This window comes from Daktulosphaira vitifoliae, unplaced genomic scaffold (assembly GCF_025091365.1).
Source record: "Daktulosphaira vitifoliae isolate Bord-2020 unplaced genomic scaffold, ASM2509136v1 Scaffold_3, whole genome shotgun sequence".
NCBI lineage: Eukaryota > Metazoa > Arthropoda > Insecta > Hemiptera > Phylloxeridae > Daktulosphaira > Daktulosphaira vitifoliae.
The window spans coordinates 30,545,093-30,573,003 of record NW_026099574.1 but is presented as its reverse complement, the minus strand read 5'-3'; the positions used below and the strand labels follow the sequence as shown (position 1 = coordinate 30,573,003).

Here is a 27,911-nt window from a genome sequence, read left to right as displayed (position 1 = left end):
TTCATTTATTCAATTGAGTTTTGTATTATTTTTTAATGTTATTTATTATTTTGTTTTAATTGAGTTTAACTATTTTGCTTTATTAGCCGCTCCGCTGACCAATAGTATTTATGAGCACACTACTACCTCTTAAATTTTAAATACTCATTGAAGAACCTTTAATATATCATAATTATCACACACATTTTATAATGTGAGATTTATTAAGAACACTACTCCCACATTGTCAAATAATAATTTTGACATAGAAAAATATACAGATTAAAATTTGCTTTATTTTTATAAACCATAGTAAATATTAACTATATTATAAGAAAAAAAAAATTCAGTGTATAACAGTCTCAATAAAATTTATACTTTTGTATATCTATTTTTAAATAAATAAGTTATATTCTATGTTTATTTAATAAACCACTAAATAAGTAATTTTTTTTATCGATGCAATTTTGAAAATTACTTACAAAAAACTTAAATAATAATAACATTTAAGTTGTATGTAGTCATCAACAACAGCTATAATTTGTTAAAATAGGTAAAATTGTACATTTGAGGACTAGTGCGTCATAGAGAAAAAACAAACAAAATGTTAAGAAACAAACAAAAAAAAATATATTAATGGATAAAATTTCAATTTATAACTATAACTACCGGGTATGAAATCATATGACACATAAAACAGTTGTGTTAACAATAATTATATTAAGCATTGACATTACTAAAAGTTGTATATTTAATTAAAAGTTTATACTAAATATTGTTTAATGTAAGATTATTATGAAAAGATTTTATTAGCGATAGAAACGTTTGTTTTGCAACCATTATTAGATTTAAATTTTTGTAAAACATGATACGACTAATAGTTTTTTTGGTGTTTTTAACATCGGCGACTGCGACTGGAAATCATATAAAATTACATTGCACATTTTCAAAATATATTTTGAATTTTTTTCAATTGAATGAAAAATACTACAATTTATCATCAAAACTGAGTGGTGATCTAAACTACTCTATGGAACAATTGAAGTATTACGGAAAAAATCTTAAATCGCAACAAGTCATAGTTTTGTCTATGATTGATGAGTTGCGAAAAAAATCTACTCCAGAATTTCCTGCTGATTTAATGACTGTAAATTTATATTTGAATAACGTGATGGGTCATATTTATATGTTTTTAGATGTTAAAAATAGTGATGGTATAACACTTGCAACAGATGAAGAACGCCTAAGGAAAGGATACGAAATGAACTATAACATAATTATTAATCAATTAATTAAGTATCAAGATGAAACTTGTAAGCATTCAAGTTTATATTTCATACAATTAGAATCTCATTTTTATAATTTGTTAAATGTTTCAACAGAATGTAATAATATACCAAAAATTTATGACGTTGAAATAGCTTATAAATGTTTGGTAGATATGAAAAATAATGCTAATAATATATTTAAGAAAACTATTGAAAGAAACACTTATACAGATTTTCATCCAAAAAATATGCTGTTTTTTTATTTGTTTAATTCTTTTAGTAAATATAATAAAGATATTACAGTTTTTGATGATGGACTTAGTTTTATGCGACAAACTAAAATTATTTCTGACTCAGATAATGAATTAAACACTATAGAATTATACGAAAATATTTTGCTAAATTTTGATGGAAACAATTTAAAATCATTTCAGCAAAAAATTTTAGCTGCTTCGTTACAACCGCTTTTTTCGGTAATGACATTATATTTTAACATATATTTAATTATATATTCTAGCAGTTATATGAACGTTTTCTTAGATAGTTTGATAAAAATGGCATCGTCATTAGTACAAATTATATGGAAATTAAGACATCAAAATTTATATAGCTTTAAAGTAAACAAATTTCTATCTGACATGGGACATGACTTGAACGGCTTAAATTGGCATAGTTTTAATAGACTTAAGTATATAAGTAATATCAAATCGTTGATAGCTAATGCGATGGCTACAAATAAAATACGATTAAATGAAATGAATAAGACCAACCGTAGGAATATAAACACTGACGATATTCATGCTTTAATTATAAGCACTGCAGATGAAATACAATCAGTTGACAAATACGTAGATGCCTTAATTAATAAATCAAAGGTATTTTTAATTATTAAGAGAAGTGTTGATCACAACGATATGTTCGAAAAACCACCAATAGACACATTAAACACCAACTTAATGGGTAAGTCATAATAACGTATTGAAGCGGTACCGTTTTTTCCTTAGCCATACATCACGTTATCAACCTATATAGAAGTGTATGGGGATCTGAATCATAAGTATACGGTGACCTAGTGGTAAGGTAAGTCCGTACTATATTGTGGGATCTAATCCCGTTCCGTACTATTTTATTTCACAAAATTTCCTAGTCACTTTCAATGACTAACCGTAAATCTCTGGCAGCCGTAACACAGTACATTTGCTCAAAATAAATATCTATGCAAATTTTGTAAAACTTATAAAGAACGTTGAATTACTTTTATAGACACAAGTTTAGTGAAATGTTTGGAGGACAACTTAAATTTTTTTCTGCTTAAAATATATTTCTAAATAAATACATAAAATTTCCAAAAATTCTTATGTCTCCCCTAAATCTCCTAGATTTAGCCTATGATCATTTTATTGATGCATACTAACATGTTCACTGGGTATCGATAGTTGTTAATTAAAAGCGTACAGGAACGAAAAATACTAGTATTATTGTGAAAAAAGCGACAGGCGCTCAATATACAAAAAATATGGCATAAAGCACCCACGCTTTTATCACAATATTACTAGTATTTATCGTTCATTATTGTTGTAAGTTAATTTTAAAAATTATTTTTAACTTTTTAGTTCGATGTGCTTTAAAAGCGTGTTTTTTAGTTTTTTTAAACTATATTTATTTTTCACTTTTTAGTTTCATGTTATGATAGTAGTTAATAACAATATCATGGTTGTAACGGGTAACGGGAAATCAGGGTTCGATTACGGAGAGGGAGTCTAAGAAACAGCTACCACATCCAAGGAAAGCAGCAGGCGCACAACATGGAGATAGACATGACGAAAAATGACGATACGAGAATCATCCCCCGTAATCGAAATGAATACACTACATATCTCTTAAAGAGAATAAAGTGTATTAGTATATAAGTTTTAATAGTAATTAGAATATATATATATATATATACATGTAAAGGGACTTAAGTACGTAAACGTATCATGCATGAGGTATAGTAGTGTTTTGTGGCCTGCCTTGGCGGGGGAACATTATACACGAGGCATATACGGCGGCAGAGGCGTCGGCTGTAGGAATATATAAATGAATATTAACATATACGTATATACGTATAAATATTAATATATATATATATGTATATGTATATATTGACACGGCCCGTGTCGCTTCGTTATACACGATGCCCCGCGACTCGTGCCACCTTATCAGCCGTCGCCCTACTATGAGTATTTGACTGACCAACACCGCGTGTCATACGCTACGGTGCAAAATCCAGCAAATGCCGCACGGCCAACGACGACCCGCCGCAAATGATACGGAAGTCTTCTTCCCGTTGTGAAAGCGACAACGTCGACCAACCGATCCGCACCCGCGCACCGTCGCCTACAACGCTGCTAACCATTTTGCCGTCCAAGGATTACGCCGAACATCGCGTCGTCGACGCCAGCGAAAGTGCCGCGATATTATGCAAAAATTATTATTACTGTGTTATCTTTTCGGTTTGTTTTATTTTTGTTAAAATAATCTGTTGTCGCTCATTTAGTAAACGGCCCACGGGTCTCTACCCTCAAAACCAGTGTCGACCACATTTTTGCGACGTAAGTCGTTTCAATATATATATATATTAATATTAGCGGTGGTGGTAAGAATATATGATCTTCCCATAATTTCGCGGCACTGTCGCTGGCGTCGACGATGCGATGTCCGGCGTGATCCTCGGGCGTCAAAAGGTTAGCAGCATAGATGACAACAGTGCGCGAGTGCGGATCGGTTTGTTGACGTCACTTTGACAACGAGAAGAAGACTACGGTATCATTAACGGCGGGACGTCGTCGACTGTGCGGCACTTGCTGGATTTTGCACCGCGGCGTTAAACGACACGGGGCCATGTCAATCACAATAAAAATTTGTTATATATATATATATATAATTGATGACACGCGCGCGTCTACGGGTTAAAAATATTATTCTCTACGAGTGGTGAGCGGGGTGGGGCGAATGCGTTACAACAGTATAGTCTCAAGGTCATACACGACGGGATACGCGACATAATAACACGTGCCGCGTGGAAAGTTACAAACATCCCACAACTCACAACAAACAACATACAAGTGAAACTAATATAAGCGTGTTAAAAAAGAGTTACAGTACAGGACAAAATCCGCAATCCAAGGTGCATCGAACAGACAAACCTTATTACTAAATCACCGTGCACTCATGATTTAAATCCCTGCACACTTCCATGTAGGTTGATAACGTGGTGTGCGACTGAGGAAAATACAATACTTTGTTGACAGTGTTATATTCAATATATACTATAACCTTTAATAAAAATATTATATGCTTTTTAGGTAGATTAGTACATTATGACGAAATGTCGTTATTTTCATCAAAAAAAACTAAACTTGTTAATATTAATGCAACTGATGAAAATAAAGATATAAAAACATATATAAAAGGATTTGATAACAACCAAAATGAACAAAACGTTTCTTTGAATAATGCAAATAAAACATTTATAAATGGTAAGGTACATCAAAATTATTCTAAACACGAATCACCTATCAGAGTGAATAAAGTATACCACGAAGTAGATATTAAAAAAAATACTACCTCATATAATAATAATAATTATAAGAAACATGAAAATGTTTTAATTAGTTCTGATGAAAACCAACCCAATATAAATTCTCAACAAATTTTACAAAATGAAAATGAAAATTATCGTAAAAAAATATTAAGTAATGAAAAACATATTAAAAAACAAAAAAAGAAAGAGAAAGTATTTAAGCCCTCATCAAGTAGTTTTTCCGATGAAAATCATTCTCATTTTAACTATAAAGATGTAGAAAAAGATAATAAAAAAAATAAACCTACATACAAAAAGAAGGATAATATATCATCAAGCTTATCAAGTGCCTATTCTGAAGAATACCGGAAACATAAAACGTATGATCTAGATGAACCTCACATTAGATCTAAGTTAAAACACAATCGTTTAAATGGAGTTTATCGAATTGAAAAATTAATGAAGAATTATCACAAAAGAGACAATAGTAATAATAAGTACAAACATTCACCCTATAGTTTATCTAGCTCATTTGAGAATCACCATTCACGTAAATTATCGGAATTAGATCATACTAGTTCCAATTATAAAACTCAAGGTAATTTTCTTAATGGAGTTTATCGAATTGAAAAACTAAAAGAAGGTAAGCATAAATCTAATGGATATAATAAAAAAGTTAATGACTCATCATACACTTATTTTGGTGATAAGAAATCTAAGAGGATTTGTAATTTAGATAAAAATTACACCAAACATAAATTAAAATATTATAACTTAAATGAAAGTGATAATGGAAAATATAACACAAAATATAAACAAATAAAAAAAATGGAAAAGAATAAATCTAAAGAATCATTAGGTTCTTCTGACGAAGATCCCTCACATGAACATTCTGGTTTAAACGAAAAATATTTAAAAAATAAATCAAAAACTCGTAATTCTAATGAAATTGTTCATGGAAAATATTTGGATAAAGATAAACAAAAAAACAAAGTAAAAGTATATAAGTCTAAGGAATTATCAGGTTGTTCTGACGAAAATCCCCCACATAAACATTCCAGTCTAGAAGAAAAATACTCAAAAAATAAATCAAAAACTCATAATTCTAATGAAAATGATCATGAAAAATATTTCGATAAAGATAAACAAAAAATCAAAGTAAAAGTATATAAGTCTAAGGAATTATCAGGTTGTTCTGACGGAAATCCCCCACATAAACATTCCAGTCTAGAAGAAAAATACTCAAAAAATAAATCAAAAACTCATAATTCTAATGAAAATGATCATGAAAAATATTTCGATAAAGATAAACAAAAAAACAAAGTAAAAGTATATAAGTCTAAGGAATTATCAGGTTGTTCTGACGAAGATCCCTCATATAAACATACACATAAATACATACAATATAAAGATTTTGAAAAAGACAAACTAAAAAACAAAGTGAAAGTAAATAAGTCTAAGCAATCATCAGGTTCTTCTGATGAACATCCACCACATAAATACTTAAATAAAAATTTTAATCATGAATCAAAAAAAGATTTCCGCAGTTACCAAAATAAAAGAAATTCGTTTGAAATTAACAGTATTTTGAATCAAAATGATTATCAGCCTGTAAAGTATAATGCCGAACCTTTAAATAATTCAAAATTGGTTAATAAGAAAATGAATAGCTCAAAATTCAACGAACTAAAAACTGATATTGAAAATCAAATTTCCATGAATAATAAACCGTCTCCTATTGATAACAAACAAGAAAATCTGTTCAGAAAAAAAAATCAGTATGGATCTGAAGTAAGTTTATATAGTAATGTTTATGAAATATATTGAACGAAGACGTTCATATCTAAACTTTTTTTTTATCTAGCCTACCCTAATAAAAAAACATTTATATATTTATAGTGGATTCTCAAATCTCACTGTCAGCTATTTTATTTCATAATATCACCATTTTGCTGTTTTTTTCTTGCATTCTTAGAATTAATTAAAAACATATTTTGATTATTTATCTTTAAGTACTTATTAAATTACAAGAGTTCTAATCACTTGAATGAGTATTTGGCACACGCGAAACGTACATTATGATACGACTCATGTGGAAATAACGCAGTCGACTCTGTCTTAAATGATAGACATCCATAAAATGTTTATTATTAAATAACAACAACAGATTATTTAAAAACCGAAAAGAGGGATGCAATAAATAAGTATTCTTCGTATAATTCTTGGCATTGTCTCAAGCGTCGGTGACATAATGTCCGGCATGGTCATATAGAAGTTAGTAGCGTTGATGACGACCATACGCTGGTATGGTGGTGTTTGGACTGTCGTACTTCTGAGGTTATTGACGTATATCCTCTGCACCGTCACTTTTACAACAGGAAGTAAACTATACGTAGTATTACTACAGATAGTCATGCACTTGTTGAAATTTATGCCTCCAAAATATTGCACGTGGTTTTAACTAGTCAAACTAACATTTATTCACATAAATAAGGTGACGGTTGATAAAATTGATACGGGTTATGGAGCTCCGTATATCATGAAGCATCCGGAATTGTATCAATTATACTAGTATGATTTATACTTACCTACGCAAGTATTTGTTCTAAAATTTGTATCGATCTATTAAAATTAAAATTAAATATTAAAATTGTTTGAAGGAAAATCACTAAAATGCAAATATTTCTTATTAAAAACTAACAATATTTAATATGCTTCTAGCGAAATTTTAGAATAGAAAAATTGTTAAAAAATAAATAAAATAACAGGGTAATTATAATTGGATCAAAAATTGTCATTTCGATCTGATATATTCTGTACAAAGGATGTCTTAATATAATATAATATACATGTAATTGATTTAATTTTGACCAGTCATTTCCTTATTTGGATCATTTGTATTGTATAAATTAGTTAAATATGTCTATTAAAAGAAAACGCTGGTATTTTTATAGGGTCGAAAGATGATTATAAAAATTATTTAACTATTTTATATTCGATAATATACTTAAATAAACAAGAAAATTAAAAAAAAAAAATTATTTTAGAAGAAGTTTAGTGGTCAACGATAAATCAATTGTTCTTTATGAGAATAACATGTGTATATATACTAGTTTTTTTATTTTACTTGTCTACAAATAATCATACTGAATATAATATATGATAATTTGTAGGAGAAAAAATACCACCATTCGGATGAAAATACTGATGCTCCTCCACAATATTCGACTTTCAAAAAAGATGATAGTAGATTTATTAAATATGATAAACATCGTCAAACTGCTTCAGATGAAGAACTTATACTCTGGAATGGTAAGAATGGAACGACGTACGGTATGTAAAGGTAGTATTATTTGTAAATGATAAGCTTATCATAAAAAAAAACCCAGCACAGGGGAATCGCATCATAGTGGTGACGAGGCATAGTGGAGTCAAATAGAATGATATCTGACAGTAATTAAAATCACTATCAAAAAAAACACTTCGATGCAAATCTTTAGATAATGTTTAATTTTAAAAATTGGTGGATTATTCCAAAAGCTACATGATCTGCTATTTTCTTATTAATATCCTGAATAAGATAAAATATGTGGAATGCAAAAGGGATATAAATATTATTTCTCATAAAAAAATTGTGTTAATCCATGCACTTTTTAATAAATTTTAGCATTATAAAATTAAAAATGTAAAAAGTAAAATCGAGAATTTTCACACAAAAATAGCATTTGGTAGCCATTTTCACCATGAAGACAAACTAAAGTCTGAATTTTTTTTTTTCATAATAAAGTACATTACAATAACTTTAATTTAAGATATATATAAAAGTATCAGACTTTCCGGAACACTTTCAAAAGTTAAGTTGAAAAAGCAATTTTTTTGTAATAAAGTTGTCATTTTGAATCCCTCTCTGTAGGCAATTAAACAGTCAGATTTATAAAAAAATATGCCAAATGATATGTAAAGACATCACGCATCTACAATTAAAAAATAATATTGATTTGGTCATTCTTGAAAAAGTTATGACAGTTTTAAGTAAAAAAAATTGAAAAAATATAAAAATTAGTGATTTTTAAATTTGTAATTTTTTTGGAGTTTTCCGCCATTTAATTTTTTCAATTTTTGAGGGTAATGTCTTCGACTAGATACAATTGTGATCTTTTAACGTATCGTTGAAAGAAATCGGTTCGGTGAGAGCTGAGAAAAAGTGGTAACATATACAAAAAAAACACACCATAGTAAAACCAATACCTTTTTAGCTTCGCATCGATGCTAAAAAATCTATAAAAAAAATATTTTATAAGAAACTAATTTAGCCAGAAAATATATAATAAATAAATATGCTTATAATATAAAATATTGTTGTAGGAACAATAAAATATATTGACGAAGATGCAACATCTTTACATTGTCTTTTTTCAAATTACATCTTACGCTTCATACAATTAAATGAGGAAAGATTTATAGCAAACCACTACCAAGATAATACACATGGACAGTTTTCCTTAGATAGCCTAATTTATTATAACTCTAACTTGCAATCTCAATCTGAGTATATTTTAATCATGCTTGATGAACTACGTAGAAGAAAATATAATATCTATCCAACTGATTTGATGACAGTTAATTTGTATCTTAACAATCTTAAAGGAAATTTAAACATAAAGTCATTAGAAAATGATAATAATAAATCAATAAATAAGAATACTTTAAAATATATAAGAAAAAATTTTGTTAAAAATTATAATATTATGATTGAACACCTTTCTAATTTTGTAGAATCTAAATGTCAGTCATGTTCACAAACATTTATCAACGAACAATTTAAAGAATTAAAAAGAGTGGTGGATGATATAAATCGAAAAAATACTAAAAATAATAAAAGAAGATTACTAGAAGATTTGCAAATGTTGAAATTTAGTGGGTTTACAGCATTTAAAAAATCACTGGACAACGATAGCAATTTTGACTTCCATCCTTCTAATATGCTGTTTTATGAATTAATGACTGATAGCTCAATTGTAGACCCTTCTTTTAACATATCTGATCGATCAAATAGAATCTCAGAAAATAAAAATATGTTAAATCTTATGAGGGAAACAATTGTAAACACAAATCGTAATAGTAGTATTAAAAATAGTATATTTGAAGCTTTTGATTGTGTTGTGCTCAATTTTAATGCAAACTTTGTCAAATCATTTCAACAACAGGTGTTAGCTGCAACTATTCTTCCATTTTTCAAAACAATTAGTAATTATTTGGTTGCATTCAAACAAATCATTATTATTGATAATAGATCTACGAAATATGCTGATGTTTTAAGCAAAATCGGTATTTTATTAAAAAGTCACTTTAAAAACTTTTTAAATTTAAATTTGTTCTCAAAAAAACCAACACAATACCTCTTTGTTGTACAAAATAGATTTGATGAAATTTTAAATTTTGAAATTAACAGTTCTACATCATCAAGGTATTTTGACTTGATTTCAAACTTATTGTCTATGTGTTCAAAACCTATGCAAATCAACCAATTAGAGTTCAGTATTAATATTCAAATTCCTAATAGAATTACTGAAGATTGGTATTATAGTACAATCATTGATATAAATAATGAAGTAAATAATCTAAAATATTTCACTGCATCCCTATTACCTTACAAAAATGTATATAAAACTATTAGAAGATCTGTTTCCCATGAAAATTTATTTGAAACTAAACCTTTAGATATCATTGAAAATTGCGTGTTAGGTATGTAAAAAAATAATTAATTTTATTTACAATTCTACAGTATGTTTTAATTTAAACTACTTTATTATATCGAAAGATAAATAACTATTTTTAATTGCTTAAAAAGTATTTCAACAATTAGTAAATTTCATTGCCAATACTTTAAAAAATGATGTTTTAAACTAAATTTTATTAAAATATATAAAAAAATTTAATTATTATTCTAAAAAAACTATTAAAACACATTTGAAAATTATATTCCATATAGTTTATTAAAAAATATACAAGATCAATAAATGATAGATTAAATTTCAGATTTTAATTACGATGATGAAGACATAAATGAAGAATAATTAGATTATGTTAAATAGTATATGAAAAAATAATACAGCTGAGGACAAAATTTAATTTGTATCTTAATATTACTTATAATGCGCCATTTTTTAAATTTATGTTTACTTAAATCAAACTAAGCTGAATGTGAATTTCAATAATATTAAATTTAATTTTATATTTGAGAATGTAATTTTTGAAATTTTAATATTTTTAATATTTAAGTTAATACAATACATAACTTATAAATAAGTGTATAAATCACCATTCTATTAATTTTTATAAATAGAAGTTATATGTATTATTTGTTAATTATTTCAAAATATTAAAACATTTCCTACCAAATTCAGTTATATTCAGGAAATATTTATTTAATATTACTATAATAGTGTTATTCGATATAAATCGATGTTAGATATTATATTTATATTTTTTGGTTTATTTGATATTTGACACGGTTCTGCGTCGCTACGTTGCTCCGCGACCTGTGCCACCTTTATCAGCCGTCGACCTTCTACGTGTATATGATAGTCGAACTACTAACACCATGTACAAAGTGCAACATTATTTGTAATTGTTGTTTTATCTTGATTTTGTGCCAATAAATGGCTCTACGCTGATTTTTTTTTTTTTAATTGTGTCGACTACCGTTTGTTCATCATCACCACTTCGCCCATTACATATTATACATGTCATACATCTAATATGTATGATATTACATATACTATATCATACAGATTAAATTTGAATGTTGGATTCTTAAAAAAGTATAAAGGTTAATTAACTTAATTTTCCTTTTTAAAATTTTAGCTCATTTAATTTACAATGCCGAGCGACAGCAGTCTATCATCTGATAAAAACACTGAAAACTAAAATTTGTACTATATTGTATTTAATGTTCATAATAACTGTAATTAAATATATATTCAGAATTTTTATTAGTAGGACATATAACCTGCCAAATGTCAATTAAATAAAAATTAATGTTGAAAATGTATATGGATATTTCAGTGTATAACAATATGATAATATACCGTAATATACTACTACGGTTAAAGAAATTTTTATTACATTCTTTTGGTTTATTTTGAACCGAATACACTGGCTAAGTTACTACAGGGTGTTCAGTAAGTCAGGAAACGGGTATCTGTTGTTCTCATTGTTTGTAACAATGAGAACAATAGATACCCGTTTCCTGACTTACTGAACACCCTGTATATTGAAACTGGTAGATTATAAGTGTGTTCTGTTTTTTATATTATTTCGACATCAATGTATAATGCAAATAGTATATAATTTTACTTGCTGTACTGATCTATTATAATTAGAATGCAATACTACTCTATTAGGGAGTTGTTATTATCATATAAAAGTTGTATGATTTTCAAAACATTCAAAATTAAATTATTTATTTATTATCATGTATATATTCTGTTCAAATTAAATTACTAAATAATGAAATTACATCATAATTAATATAAAATAGATAACAACGAGTTTGAAATATTCCCCAATGATATTAACTAGTAAAATTAGATAGTTAAATCTAAATTTGATTTTATTTAATGAACAATTGTTATTACAATAATCGCTGTCTGATATTTTTAATTACAACATATAATAAACTACACAAATTAGATTTACAATTATTCATTGTTCATACACATAAAAAAAAAAAATGTCTTGAAAAATTATTTTGGTACCTTATAAGGAAATAGTTTTAATCCTATTATATCATTTTTATATTGTGTGGTCATTATATCAGTGTCATCAGGTTTGCAATCAGAAGTAATATCCCATTCCCAGTACTGATCATTGACTAAAATAGCATAATTTCTTTTTGAATTCAATAAATACCGACAACTTACATATTGTTCTCTAAATTTTTGAAACGCTTTTTCAGTCTTTATAGTATTTTCAAACATTTTCTTCATGACATTTGCAATACAGTCAAGAGGTAGAGTAGAAATATAATATTGTTTAAATGCAACATAAATATTATCTAAAAGTTCTTTAAAATTTACTACAATTAAGGAAAGCATTGCCATATTAGTTTTAATATTAAACAAACTAAACTTTTCTATATAATCTATTTTATCAACGATTATTGACATTCTATCCCAGATTTCTATTTCAAACAAACAAAATCTGTCTACAAATGTTAAACCAACGCTTTCGATTACATTTAGATAGTGAGTATAACATTGGATAATATTAGTATTGTTTTTAATACACGGTCCAATGATATCTCCTAATTTTTTACCAACTGTACCGTTAATAGGTACAGGAACATCTATTTCATTTTTACACGTCCATGTCCAAGGTTTTTTACATTTTCTTGGGTTGAAACAGTCAAACTTGACAACATCGGGATCGTCTAATATCGTATTTTCGTTGTAAGGCATAGGACAACGAGCTATATCTTTGTCAGTGTAATATTCTTGTTTTTGTAATTTCAACTGTAAAAATGCAGGATATTCTCTGATGAGTATATTCAAATCGTCAATAGTAATAGATGTTTGATTTTCAGTATTTTGACTAAATTCATCATTTGTATAAACACTTATAACATTTAAAAGTATTACTTTCAGTAAAATAGTATGTATTTTGCAATAATAGTTCATTTTTACCTGTTAAATAAAATTATTCAGACTTGAGTAAATCAATTAATTATTACAAAAAAAAAAAAAACCAGCAAATTGATCAAAGTAAAATTAAAATATTCAATTATTGTAAGGTTTTATATGAGATTCGTTTACTTTAACGTATTAAGCTTATTGCATTTTTCTTGAATATATAAAAATTTATACTTCGCAAGTGATAAATTATTAGTTTAACAATAATGTTTAATTTTTTGGGATATATTTAAATCGTAATTACTTTATATTTATCCTCTTGAAAGCGTCATATATTCTGGTTTACGCACTACAGCGCAAATAATTTATTTTTAATATAAACTATTTAATACAAGTTGATATTATCTACAGGTATATTTGAAAAGTAAATTATATATTCTATCATATTTTTTATTTATAACTTTACTAAACATTAAAAAATTAAGATTTATATTTTAAAGGTGATTCTGTATGATAATTGTACTCTTGCAATGTCAAATTAATAAACATAAAATAATCCCAGTTGTTTTTTTTAAATTGTTTATTATAAAAAATTCATGTTTATTTGTGTTTTGATACAATTGAGTGGTATAAACATTATGAGCATATGATAAAAGCTCTATAGTAAAAACAAATTTTTAGTTACCTAAATTTGTTCTATAAATCTTAAATAACTATTTCTAATTGTTTAATGTGTTTTATAATGTAACACAAATGTACCCCTTACTTTTTTTTATATTTGTATTATCTGTTAGTATTTTACTTTGGTTGAGCTGACTCTGTGTATCGACAGCATATATTATATTTATAATTCATGGTGAAGTGTTATGTATGTGCAAAATAGCCAACTATCTACTACTTTGAACCGGCACATAGGCAGCATTTGTGTGTACACTCATCCTGTCCCCCTTGTACAATATTTTTTACTACTCATCAACTACATTGTCACATTTTAATAAATTATGTTTAAAAATTTTCTTCCTGGTACACAAAGACGACCTTGGTCGTATTCTATAATAATAAAAGTTAAAATAGATGTAATATTTTTTTTTAGTTACGATTTATATTTGTCTCTTTATTTGTTTCTTTTAATTTGCAGATGAGTCATTTTGAACGTTTGATTTTTTTACTCAGGTTAACTTAATTTACGTTTGATTTAATAAAATCTCCTTAATTTAATGTAACCACAAACTACTTTTTCGACGTTTTCCACCCTTAATGGACTTGTTTATTTTTACCCTTCAAAAATCATCTTCTTCTAGTTTATAAAGACGAACAATGGCCTTATATAAGATAATCCCATTTTAATCCTAGTTATGTGAAAACTTGTCACAACGTTTAGGTGTACACAGCTGTCAACAATTCAATGGACATCTGTTAGAACTTTAATTACTTTATAAGCCTACTATTATTTCAACATTTAATATTATTTTGACATATTCAATTATAAAAACAAACTCCATTTTTTTTTATCTAGTAGCTAACTTAATTACAATAAAAATCAAACAATATATATTTTAATTAATTCTTATTACTTCCGGAAATATTAAATTAACTTCAATGCTTAATTTTCTATTCTTTTTTTAAGATCCTACCATAGTACAACAATATATTGTCTTGACCAGGAAGTTGGCGACCAGCATTTAATTTTTTTAAGGGTGCCATCTTAATGGCAGGGTTATTATTCATTATGGTCAAACTCGACGTGTATCCTAACGATTTGTATAAATAAAATTACTTCGAATTTCAACACTTTCTTTTTTGTAGTAAAAATGACAAATATTATACTTAATATTTGTTAATTATTTTTAAATAAAAACCTTCAGATCAACAAATATAATTAAAGTATAACAGCTGTCATAAGTCTATTAGTTGTGAATAAAATAATGTTTTAATTCAATTAAAAAAAATTATAACTTTTTTCAGATAATATTATTATTCTTTATTATCATATTGAAAGATTTTTAGAACAGAATTAATATAAAAAGAGTTTGTGACAATATAACTCAATTATAATAATTTATTAATTTTCATGTGTATATTCTATTAAAATTCAACTAATTAATAAAAATATATTGAAACAAATTTAAATTAGGTAAATACAGGTATGAAATATTTCACTATTATTTTGAATTATGAAATTTTTTTTTACAATCATTGCTATTGTGATATTTTTATGTACAACATATAATAAACAAAACAAATTATAATTACAATTATTCTTTGTTTATACTTAAAAGAAAAATTTTTTTGGTTCTTTGAACGGAAATCGATTTAATACTAGATGAGTATTTTTGTATTCTGTAATCATTAATACAGTGTCATCGGGTTTGCAATCAGTAGTAATATCCCATTCCCAGTACTGATCATTTTCTAAAATAGCATAATTTCTTTTTAATTTCGTTCATTCCCACATATAAGGATCTGTTCTCTTTGTTCTTTGTATTATTCATAACTCCCTTCAATATTAAATATTACCTTCGTGACATAAGAAACACAGTCAAGTGGTACAGTAGAAATATAATACAGTGTAAATGCAGCATATATATTTTTTAGAAGTTGATTAATATTTGTGAAAATCGAGTTTAAAACTGAAATATTTGATTTAATATTAAACAAACTAAATTTTTCTATATAATTTATATTATTAACCATTACTAAAACTCTATACCAAATTTCAATTTGAAAGAAACAATATCTATCTGCAAATATTAAACCAACGCTTTCGATAACATTTAGATAGTGAGTATAACATTGTATAATATTAGTAATGTTTTTAATACACGGTCGAATGATATCTCCTAATTTTTTACCAATGGTATCATTAATAGGTACAGGAACATCTATTTCATTTTTTTGCGTCCATGTCCAAGGTTTTTTACATTCCCTTGGGTTGAATAATTCAGACAACACAACATCGGGATCGTCTAATATAGTATTTTCGTTGTAAGGCAAAGGACAACGAGCTATATCTTTGCCAGTGTAATATTCTTGCTTTTGTAATTTCAACTGTATAAATGCAGGATATTCTCTGATGAGTATATTAAAATCGTCAATAGTTATAGATGTTTCATTTTCAATATTCTGTTTAAATTCATCATTTGTATAAACAATTATAACATTTGAAATGAATATTTCTAGTAAAATAATATGTATTTTGCTATAATAGTTCATTTTTATCTGTTAAATAAAATTATTCAGACACTCAGTGCTCGAATTGGGGGGGTGCGCAGGAGGACGTAGCTCCTCTACTTTTTTTTTAATTTTTTTGCGCACCCCAACTACTTTTTTTTATTGGGACGGGAGGACGGTGGAAAATACCACCTCTTTTTTTTTTTTTAAATATTAGTATGATAATGAAATATGATTTATTAATAAATACTAAATAAAGTAATGAGTAAAAAAAAAAAGAGGTCTTCAAAATACTAGGGACGCAGTTTTCAAATTGTTAAGTTGAGCTCCCCTACTTATTTTTGGCCAATTCGAGCACTGCAGACACTAGTTAACCAATTAGTTATTAGAAAAAAAAATACAGCAAATTACCAAAGAAAATATTAAAATATTAAATTTTTTTAAGGCTTTTTAACGATATTAGTTTAAGTACACGTTTTAAAATTACTATATTTATCTTGAATATATTAAAATTTATACCTCGCAAGTGATCAATTATTTGTTTAACACTGATGTTCATTTTTTGAGATTTATTTCAAACGTAATTACTTTATATTTATCCTCGAGCAAGCGTCATATTTGGTGGTTCACGTACTTATTATATATTTTTACGCAGTTAAAAAATATAATTTGTATAAAAAGTGTTTGTTTAATGTGACCGTTCTATGTCTTAAGTATATACTTGGCTAAAGTACAATTAATGTTACATATTATAAAAACTATTTACATAGTTCAATAATTAATAATATAATAAAAAATAGAGCACTTTTTATAAAGTTTTGCCAACTTTAAAAAATAAATAAACTATATTTGTATGGGCCAGTAGTAATATATAAAAGATTACTTACCCAGTCAACACGAATTTTTTTTTACCCTTGGTCTGTAACGTGGTATACCACACCAAAAGCTGACTTACATGTTAGTGTACTGTGCTGTAATAGAATCACTGGTGTTAGAAGATGTTGCCCGTGTAAAACCAGTGATCTATGTAGTATTTAAATATGTAAGTGTATATTGGTGTGTAATCCTTAAAAACTAATATAATAAATAATTAACTCACAATTTTATGACTAATATAAAAATAATATTTTCAATAAATAATATTATAATAATATTTACAATTATTCTTTGTTTATACAAAAAATTTAATTTATTTTCGTTCGTTGTACGGAAATAGATTTATTCCTACTTTATAATTTTTGTATTGTGTAGTCATTAATACAGTGTCATCAGGTTTGTTATCAGAAGTAATATCCCATTCCCAATATAAAATAAATAAATACGAGTTTGAAATATTTCACGATGATATTAACTAGTAAAATTAGTTTAATCTAAATTTCATTTTATTTAATGAACAATTTTTATTACTGCAATTGTCACTGTCGTAATATTGTTATACTTAACATTTAACAAAATAAACTATACTTCAAATTACTCTTTGTTTATACAATAAATAAAAAAAAAATTTAAAGTTGTTTTGGATCCTTGTACGGGAATAGATTTAATCCAAGTTTATCATTTTTGTATTGCATGGTCATTAATAAAGTATCATCAGGTTTGTCATCAGAATTAGTATCCCATTCCCAGTTCTCAACATTGTCTAATACAGCATAATTTAGTTTTGATTTCATTAATTCTCGACAATATGACAATTGTTTACTTCGCATTTTGTAGAATATAATATTATTACTATCTAATATTTTTTCCGTGACATTGGCAACACATTCAAGAGGTAGAGTAGAAATATAATATCGACTAAATGCAACATATATATTATATAATAGTTGATAAGTATTTTTTAAAATTGAGTAAAGTACTGAAGTATTAGTTTTAATATTAAACAAACTAAATTTTTTTAAATAATCTATTTTTTTATTCAATACTGAAATTCTATCCCAAATTTCTATCATATATAAACAAAATCTATCTGCAAATGTTAAACCAACGCTTTCGATTACATTTAGATAGTGAGTATAACATTGTATAATATTAGTATTGTTTTTAATACATGGTTTAATGATATCTCCTAATTTTTTACCAACTGTACCGTTAATAGGTACAGGAACATCTATTTCATTTTTTCGCGTCCATATCCAAGGTTTTTTACATTCCCTTGGGTTGAATAATTCAGACGACACAACATCGGGATCGTCTAATATCGTATTTTCGTTGTAAGGTAAAGGACAACGAGCTATATCTTTTCCTGTGTAATATTCTTGTTTTTGTAATTTTAACTGTATAAATGCTGGATATTCTTTGATGAGTATATTCAAATCGTCAATAGTAATAGATGTTTGATTTTCAGTATACTGACTAAATTTATCATTTGTATAAACACTTATAACATTTAAAAATATTACTCTCAGTAAAATATTATGTATTTTGCAATAATAGATCATTTTTACCTGTTAAATAAAATTATTCAGACTTGAGTAAATCAATTAATTATTACAAAAAAAAAACCAGCAAATTGATCAAAGAAAAATTAAAATATTCAATTATTGTAAGGTTTTATATGAGATTCGTTTAAGTACACGTTTTAAAATTACTATATTTTTCTTGAATATATTAAAATTAATATCTCGCAAGTGATAAATTATTAGTTTAACAATAATGTTGAATTTTTGGGATATATTTAAATCGTAATTACTTTATATTTATCCTCGTGCAAGCGTCATATTTACTGGTTTACGTACTATTTTTATATATTTACGTAGTTAAAAAAAAAAATTTGTTTGACAAATTATCAAATTGAAATATTTTTATAACACAAGTAATATAAAATAAGTTTCTGATAATTTGACAGTTCTTAGTGTTAAGTGTATACTTTGCAAACTGCACCACATGATTCATTTGATGACAATATAATTGTATAATTAAGTGTACTGTTTGTATAGTCTAACCAACTTTAAAAAATAGTTGGCTATATTTTTTTGGGCGATGTTAATAAAATATTGTTCACAACAATAATAATAAACTGAAGATACTTAACTCAATTGATTATAAACACTTCTAATGGTACTCACAGAGAATTGCAACAGTCCAGCCACTCTTATAACTAAGACACTAATACAAACAATACAATGATCAATATAAACAGCTTTTTCAATATTATTCTCAATAATAATTCCAAGTAATAATCACAAAACAATGTAAAATATCACAATAAAGACTAGATAAAATAACACTTTACCTAGCAGCATTTTTTCTATTCACTGTCACGGCTTTAGTACTAAGCATTCAACGCCATACTGTTGCTGTACAACAGGATCCTAAATTACATTGGGTCAGTTCAGCTTCAAGATTTAACTACCGTTCTCGTAGTACGGAACCATAACCGCGTGACAGAGTTTTAAAGTAAAATACATTCGTTCATTTTTTGGTTTGATTACCAGTCCTGTAAAATAGTTCCATTACTGTGCAACAAAGTTCTATTCTACATATATATGTAGAATTTTTGGAGGATCTACCTTATTTTTCCATTAAAAATAATTCTACATAAATTAATATGCAATTTTCTTAATTTTTGGGATGCTGTGGCAGAATTAGGAAGTTAATCCCTTTTTGACCATCCAGATTGCGCCTATAATTTTACACAGGGGCTCCGGAATTATATAATCCCGAGGAGAGGAGAGGGATTTTTAATATAATTGTCTATCCTTGCATAGATGATTATTACAAGTATAAACATTTGTATAAACAGTTATAACATAAAAAATTATTATTTAATAATAATTAATTATTATTTTAAAATGTATTATTTTTAGTAAAATAATACAAACTTTGTTATAATAGTTCATTTTTACCTGTTACAGTAAAAATATTCAGAAACTAGTTTAATTAGATATTATGAAATGAAAATAAAACGTTAAATTTATCAAAAAAAAATGTACTTGAAAACTATAAATTTATACCTCTCAAGTGATCAATTATTTGTTTTACAGTAAAGATCTTTTTTAGGATTTATTTAAATCGTAATTACTTTATATGTAACCTATTTTAGCATCATTATTTGTTGGTTTATGTACTCTTTATATATTTTAACGTGATTAAAAAAAATTTTTTTTTGGTAAATTTTATACTTCATATTGAAATATTTTTAAAACATAGGGATTATAAAATAAGTTTCTGATAATGTGACGGTTCTTAGTCTTAAGTGTATACTTTTTTAAAGTATATTATGCAGTTCTTTTAATGACAAAATAATTATATTAAAGAGTACTTTTCATATAGTTTAGCCGACTTTAATATACATTTATTAAGTAATTCTGACTATATAAAGTAATTATTTTAATGGCAGGCACTCGATTTTTTCAAAATAATAAGTTGTGTTTTTGCTTTTGTTAGCTACATATGTATCTCTATATATGATATGAATTTTTTTTTTCATCAAGTATATTTTTTAGAGATGTCAAAATTATATTTTTAAATAGCAACATACAAATTTATCTAATGTATAAAAAAAAATTTCGTAATTAAGAAAGTAACTGGTCGATAAATATTTTGGATTAATGTTACGGAATACGTTCATAATTTTATGGTTAGGCGGAAAAAGGAATATGCCAAAAAATGAATGATGATAAAAATTGTAACTACCAAGCTTCACTTGAATTTATATTTTAAAATACAAAAAACTTTCAAATATTATTCCTAGAGTTGTGAGTCATTTCATTAATTAGATCATTTTCTATTTTATAAACAAGTTAAATATACATGTTGCAAATAAAAAAATTCTTAACGTGACAATATGTTCCTGTTCATTTTTTGTATATTTGTATGTATTTATATTTCTACTTATTTTGGTTGAGAAGAATGCGTATTGCGACAGCGTTTAATAAATTGTTTGGATAATTTGTAATAAGTTTGTGTGCGTTAACTGTGTTATCTGTATTATAAATGCTCATCGGCCAACAGGCTTACAGATATTAAATTGTGTACACTCCACTCGCCAACCTTTCTTGTTCTCCGATGCATTAAACACCACTAAACGTATCATTGTATTTACATTGTCCAGTGGGTAATAAATAATTTTGCTATCTTGGTTCCTGTAATTTCCGACACTTCTCAAAGGCTCGAGTCTTCTAGGAGATTCTGTTAGTCTGACCTGTTCGATACGCCGGTTTTAGGAAATAAGCCAACGTTGGAACTAGTACCCTAATTTTCGTCCAAAGCAGGGAATTTTTTTTTTGTTGCGTTTGCTACAACATCGTGTTTTACGCGAGTGTCCGCTTTATTGAATATTTAATTTTATTTAAGTTTACGGCGTTGGCTGAAACTGCCTCTTATGCATTAGCTTTTCGGGGTTGGTAAAGTATATTTGTTTTTAGATCATATTTTGAGGCAGAATTTTTTTTTTTTTAGTGCGCCTTACCATAAGTACGTGTGGCGAATTTTTTTATTATGTTGTATATGTACCCCTATTGATTTTAGGTTTCTCAACGTAGCAGTCCTGTTACAAAACCATCAGTCATGTTAATGTATTTGATAATACTTTTAGATAGCCAACTGTGAGCGACGCATTTCAAGACCGTCCTTTTCGTTTTATTTATTATTTAATTAATTATTAGTTGTGAATATTACACTTGCAATGTAATATGAATGATGTTACGTTCTTTAACCTAATGACTTGCAAATAATGACCAAACTACAAACAAATAGCTCGTCAGCTTGGGCCATACATTCGACTAGAATAGTGGTATACCATGTTTGACACTAGTCAATCGTATGGAGGCGTTCAACCCATTTCACTCATAAAAAGTAATAGTTTAAAGCTTTTTTTTTTGAGTTGAAAAAATATTATATAATTGTATAATACATATAATAATTATACATTGAAACAAATATAAAATAAGTAAATGCAGGTTTGAAATATTTCATTATTATTTTAATTAATGAAATTTTTTTTTACAATCATTGCTCTTGTAATATTTTTATGTACAACATATAATAAACAAAACAAATTATATTTACAGTTATTCTTTGTTTATACTTAAAATAACATTTTTTTTTGGTTCCTTATACAGAAATAGATTTAATCTTAGTTGAGTATTTTTTTATTCTATGGTCATTAATACAGTGTCATCGGGTTTGCAATCAGAAGTAATATCCCATTCCCAGTACTGATCGTTGTCTTGAACAATTGTTATTACAATAATCGCTGTCTGATATTTTTAATTACAACATATAATAAACTACACAAATTAGATTTACAATTATTCATTGTTCATACACATAAAAAAAAAAAATGTCTTGAAAAATTATTTTGGTACCTTATAAGGAAATAGTTTTAATCCTATTATATCATTTTTATATTGTGTGGTCATTATATCAGTGTCATCAGGTTTGCAATCAGAAGTAATATCCCATTCCCAGTACTGATCGTTGTCTTAAACAGCATAATTTCATGAATTCCCGACAATTTAAATATTGTTCTCTAAGTTTTTGAACGAATGCAATATTCCCTTTACTAATATTATACATCATATATATTATATAATAGTTGATAAGTATTTTGTACAATCAAGTGAAGTACTGAAGTATTAGTTTTAATATTAAACAAACTAATTTTTTTTAAATAATCTATTGTTTTAGTCAATACTAAAATTCTATCTCAAATTTCTAGAAATAAATAAAATCTATCTGCAAATGTTAAATGTTGTAATAGGTCCTATACATAAAAAAACTTTTTCTTTCTCTTCTCTTTCATCTCTCAATACAAACAAATATTCTACCCTATTATACAATACTTCTCACAATAAATACTATACACAATCAATATTTTCTGTTCTTAATCACATCCAACACATAGTTGACACAATTACGCCATAAGTCATCCGCTCTTCTTTTTCGTCGCACATGCACCCTTCAAAAATCAAATGTTTCCATTTATTATTTTCAGTCAAAGAACCCTTTTTAAATGTATATACAAAATCATGAAATTCATAAAAAATGCGAAGTAAATGAAAACCGGACGATGAATATGTGCGTCTCTGGAAGGGGTTATAAGAAGAACACCAGGAGAGACGCAGGGATGGACGCCTCGTCCTGTTTCGATAAAACCGACATACGGACATGTCGCTCTCATCGTCTGGTTCTCGCGAGCTAAATTAATTTAACATCACTGAATAATTATAAGTGTATATATTAATATTTAAGGTTGTGTTGATTAATTAAGAATATTATCTCTCCATAAACTTCGCGTGATTATTACAATTGATTTTATATAAATATATGTGAAGTTACATTATATTATTTTTTTCATCAACAACTGTTTGGCATTGCGTTCTTTTTATCACTATTCTGGAGGTCTGAAGGATAGTTAAAACTCAGGTAAGAACATTCAAACTCAGCTTGCAAATTAATGCTAACAAACATAGACCCTCGAACAACACAGCCCGAGAAAAAGGATAGTTATTTATTTTCAATACCCCTTTCCATTAACCCTATTTTTTGGTGTACAACATAAATCAACGCTTTTTATTACATTTAGATAGTGAGTATAATATTGTATAATATTAGTATTGTTTTTAAGACACGTTTGAATGATTTCTCCTAATTTTTACCTATGATAACATTTCTTTAATGGATTCTTAAATGATAACATGGATATTTAATAAACTTATAAAATATGAAATTATCTAATAAAAAATGACTAGTCGATAAGAACATTTGAACTAATACATTGGATGTTATTCTCATCATAAGCAAATCGATAAGTATGACCAAAATATGATTAGTGATAAAAATAGCATTACCAACTCTCTTACCTCTAGTGATTACAATAAATTATTAATAACTCTGGAATACTCTAGCAGAGTATTTATTAACAAGTTATTTCCTTAATTAGATTATTTCATATTTTTTAAGCTGATTAAATATGTATGTTAGCATTTTAAAAAAACCTAGCACATTAGGGTCGTGACACAATAGGGATGTAGCACAGTTGAGTCCAGTATAGATGATACCTGACCATCAAAAAACTTATATCAAATGAAAGGGAAATAAATAAGGTTTCAATATAAATAAACTATTTTGATCTATTTATTTTTCAAAAAGTTTTTAATATCAAAATATTAACGTGTTAAACAGTGATATTATATAAAAATTACATTTTTTGATTGATTCGGTGGCCATTTCTAAATATGAACTTATAATATATATCATAAGCTTTTAAGCAATATAATATATATTTAAAGTTTGAAGTATTTCAGGGACATTTTTTAAAGTTAAGTTGACAAAGTTAATTTTTTTTTTGAAAAAGTTTTAAATTCCCCCTTATGGGCACGTAAAGGATCAGATTTATAAAAAATATAAACAAATGAAAGGTAAAGACATAATAGCTGATAGGCTATTTGCAAATAAATTATTAAATAATATGGTAAATAATTTAGTGGTTGGTATTAAAAGAATCACTATTTATAATATTAATAACATATAAATAGATTTTCTTTTATGATCCTTCATACTTACCATGTATTATTACTTTATCAAGGTCTTGATAATTAAATCATTAGGTAAGTTTTATAGCTTTTACATAAATAAATAAATGTAATCATTTTTATTTAAATAATATATTCAAATTAAATTACTAATCAATGAAAATATATTAAATATAAAATAAATAAATATTTATATTGAAATATTTTACAATGATAATAACTAGTAAAATTAGATAGATTAATCTAAATTTGATATTTTTTAATGAACAATTTTTATTGCTACAGTCATCGATGCCGTAATATTTTTAAATACAACATTTAACATAATAAACTATTTTAACAAAAATTTAGTTTACACAGAAATAAAATTAAAATATTTAAGTTATTTTGGATTTTTATCCGGAAATAGATTGAATCCTAGTTTATCATTTTTGTATTGCATGGTCATTAATAAAGTATCATCAGGTTTGTCATCAGAATTAGTATCCCATTCCCAGTTCTCAACATTGTCTAATACAGCATAATTTAGTTTTGATTTCATTAATTCTCGACAATATGACAATTGATTTTTTTTATTTTTTGTGGTATGACTTACTCTTTTTNAATGAGAATTGATTTTTTTTATTTTTTGTGGTATGACTTACTCTTTTTATCAGTCCCAAAAATCATACGAGTTATATTCGCAATACAGCCAAGAGGTAGAGTAGAAATATAATACTGTATAAATGCATCATAAATATTTTTAAAAAGTTGTTAAAAATTATCTAAAATAAAGACAAATTGTGGAACATAAAATTTAATATTAAACAAACTAAATTTTTCTGAATAATCTATATTTTTAGATATAATGAAATTCTATCCCAATATTCAATTGTTACAAACAATTTCTGTCTGCAAATGTTAACGCTTTCGATTACATTTAGATAGTGAGTATAACATTGTATAATATTAGTATTGTTTTTAATACACGGTCGAATGATATCTCCTAATGTTTTACCAATGGTAACGTTAATAGGTACAGGAACATCTATTTCATTTTTTCGCGTCCATATCCAAGGTTTTTTACATTCCCTTGGGTTGAATAATTCAGACGACACAACATCGGGATCGTCTAATATAGTATATTCGTTGTAAGGCATAGGACAACGAGATACATGTTTTCCTGTGTAATAATCTTGTTTTTGTAATTACAAATAACTGAATAAATTATAATAAATAATAACTGTATAAATGCGGAATATTCTCTGCTGAGTATATCAAATCATTAATAGTTATGGATTTTTGACTTTCAGTATTCTGACTAAATTCATCATTTACATAAACAATTATAACTGATATAATAATACAACATACCCAGTCAACACGACTTTTTTTACCCTTGGTCAGTTACGTAGTATACCACTCCAAAAGCTGACTAACATGTTAGTGTATAGTGCTGTAATAGAGTCACTGATGTTAGAAGAGGTTGCCATGTAAAACCAGTGATCTATGTAGTATTTAAATATGTAAGTGTGTATATATATTAGTCTGTAATCCTTAAAAACTAATATAATAAATAATTAACTCAAAATTTTATGGTTAATATAAAAATAAATTTTTCAATAAATAATATTTACACTTATTCTTTGTTTATACAAAAAATTAAATTTATTTTCTTTCGTTGTACGGAAATAGATTTAATCCTACTTTATCATTTTTGTATTGTGTAGTCATTAATACAGTGTCATCAGGTTTGTTATCAGAAGTAATATCCCATTCCCAGTTCTCAATATTGCCTAATACAGCATAATTTAGTTTTGATTTCATTAATTCCCGACAATTTAAAAATTGTTCTTTAAGTTTTTGAACAAATGCATTATTCCCTTTATTAATATTAAACACATTCACCTTGAGATGTATAACACAATCAAGAGGTAGAGTAGAAATATAGTATCGACTAAATGCAATATATATATTAAATAATAGTTGATAAGTATTTTTTAAAATCGAGTGAAGTACTGATGTATTAGTTTTAATATTAAACAAACTAAATTTGTTTAAATAATCTATTTTATTAGTCAATACCAAAATTCTATCATACATTTCTATCATATATAAACAAAATCTATCTGCAAATGTTAAACCAACGCTTTCGATTACATTTAGATAGTGAGTATAACATTGTATAATATTAGTATTGTTTTTAATACATGGTTTAATGATATCTCCTAATTTTTTACCAACTGTACCGTTAATAGGTACAGGAACATCTATTTCATTTTTTCGCGTCCATATCCAAGGTTTTTTACATTCCCTTGGGTTGAATAATTCAGACGACACAACATCGGGATCGTCTAATATCGTATTTTCGTTGTAAGGCATAGGACAACGAGCTATATCTTTGCCAGTGTAATATTCTTGTTTTTGTAATTTCAACTGTAAAAATGCAGGATATTCTCTGATGAGTATATTCAAATCGTCAATAGTAATAGATGTTCGATTTTCAGTATTCTGACTAAATTCATCATTTGTATAAACACTTATAACATTTAAAAGTATTACTTTCAGTAAAATAGTATGTATTTTGCAATAATAGTTCATTTTTACCTGTTAAATAAAATTATTCAGACTTGAGTAAATCAATTAATTATTACAAAAAAAAAAACCAGCAAATTGATCAAAGTAAAATTAAAATATTCAATTATTGTAAGGTTTTTGACGACATTAGTTTAAGTTCACGTTTTAAAATAAGTATATTTTTCTTGAATATATTAAAATTAATACCTCGCANTTTCGTTGTAAGGTAAAGGACAACGAGCTATATCTTTTCCTGTGTAAT

At 26.4% G+C, this 27,911-nt stretch overlaps 2 protein-coding genes and 1 long non-coding RNA gene across 11 annotated transcripts in view; 2 read left to right on the top strand and 1 right to left on the bottom strand.

Annotated features, from left to right (window-relative positions):
- LOC126902840 (uncharacterized) overlaps positions 1 to 27,911 on the bottom strand; it is a 44,183-nt gene that overhangs the window by 11,107 nt on the left and 5,165 nt on the right. Inside the window, exons 1-2 of one of the 5 annotated variants that reach the window (XM_050680499.1) lie at positions 17,504 to 17,706; positions 12,262 to 13,499 (exon numbers count right to left, since the gene is read on the bottom strand). In XM_050680499.1, coding sequence (XP_050536456.1) covers positions 12,561 to 13,493 — 933 coding nt within the window. In that variant the 5' untranslated portion in view covers positions 13,494 to 13,499; positions 17,504 to 17,706 and the 3' untranslated portion in view covers positions 12,262 to 12,560. Of the gene's footprint in view, positions 1 to 12,261; positions 13,500 to 17,503; positions 17,707 to 26,568; positions 27,707 to 27,911 lie in introns of those variants that run through there. The other 4 variants (XM_050680497.1, XM_050680498.1, XM_050680501.1 and 1 more) reach the window with 4 other exon arrangements.
- Positions 433 to 11,146, top strand: LOC126902820 (homeobox protein 2-like). Of its 5 annotated transcripts, none has more exons than XM_050680447.1 (6): positions 433 to 2,207; positions 4,595 to 5,836; positions 6,167 to 6,603; positions 7,986 to 8,145; positions 9,178 to 10,557; positions 10,852 to 11,146. In XM_050680447.1, the coding sequence occupies exons 1-6, from the start codon at positions 845 to 847 to the stop codon at positions 10,887 to 10,889; spliced, it is 4,620 nt and encodes a 1,539-aa protein (XP_050536404.1). In that variant the 5' UTR covers positions 433 to 844; the 3' UTR covers positions 10,890 to 11,146. The 5 variants fall into 5 exon arrangements, with proteins under 5 accessions (XP_050536404.1, XP_050536403.1, XP_050536402.1 ...); XM_050680446.1 differs by having other exon boundaries at positions 434 to 2,207; positions 4,595 to 6,001; positions 10,852 to 11,145; XM_050680448.1 differs by having other exon boundaries at positions 1,612 to 1,720; positions 1,788 to 2,207; positions 4,595 to 6,603; positions 10,852 to 11,135.
- On the top strand, positions 13,036 to 18,999 carry LOC126902863 (uncharacterized). Its single transcript, XR_007703360.1, has 2 exons — positions 13,036 to 13,150; positions 18,712 to 18,999. It is a non-coding gene; the product is annotated as an uncharacterized LOC126902863 (long non-coding RNA).

Excerpts from the sequence above, each read along its gene's own strand:
- LOC126902820 (XM_050680444.1), top strand. The coding sequence starts at position 845 with ATGATACGACTAATAGTTTTTTTGGTGTTTTTAACATCGGCGACTGCG. Across the intron at positions 6,604-7,985 it reads AAAATCAGTATGGATCTGAA|GAGAAAAAATACCACCATTC; the intron begins GTAAGTTTATAT and ends GATAATTTGTAG. Across the intron at positions 8,146-9,177 it reads TAAGAATGGAACGACGTACG|GAACAATAAAATATATTGAC; the intron begins GTATGTAAAGGT and ends ATATTGTTGTAG.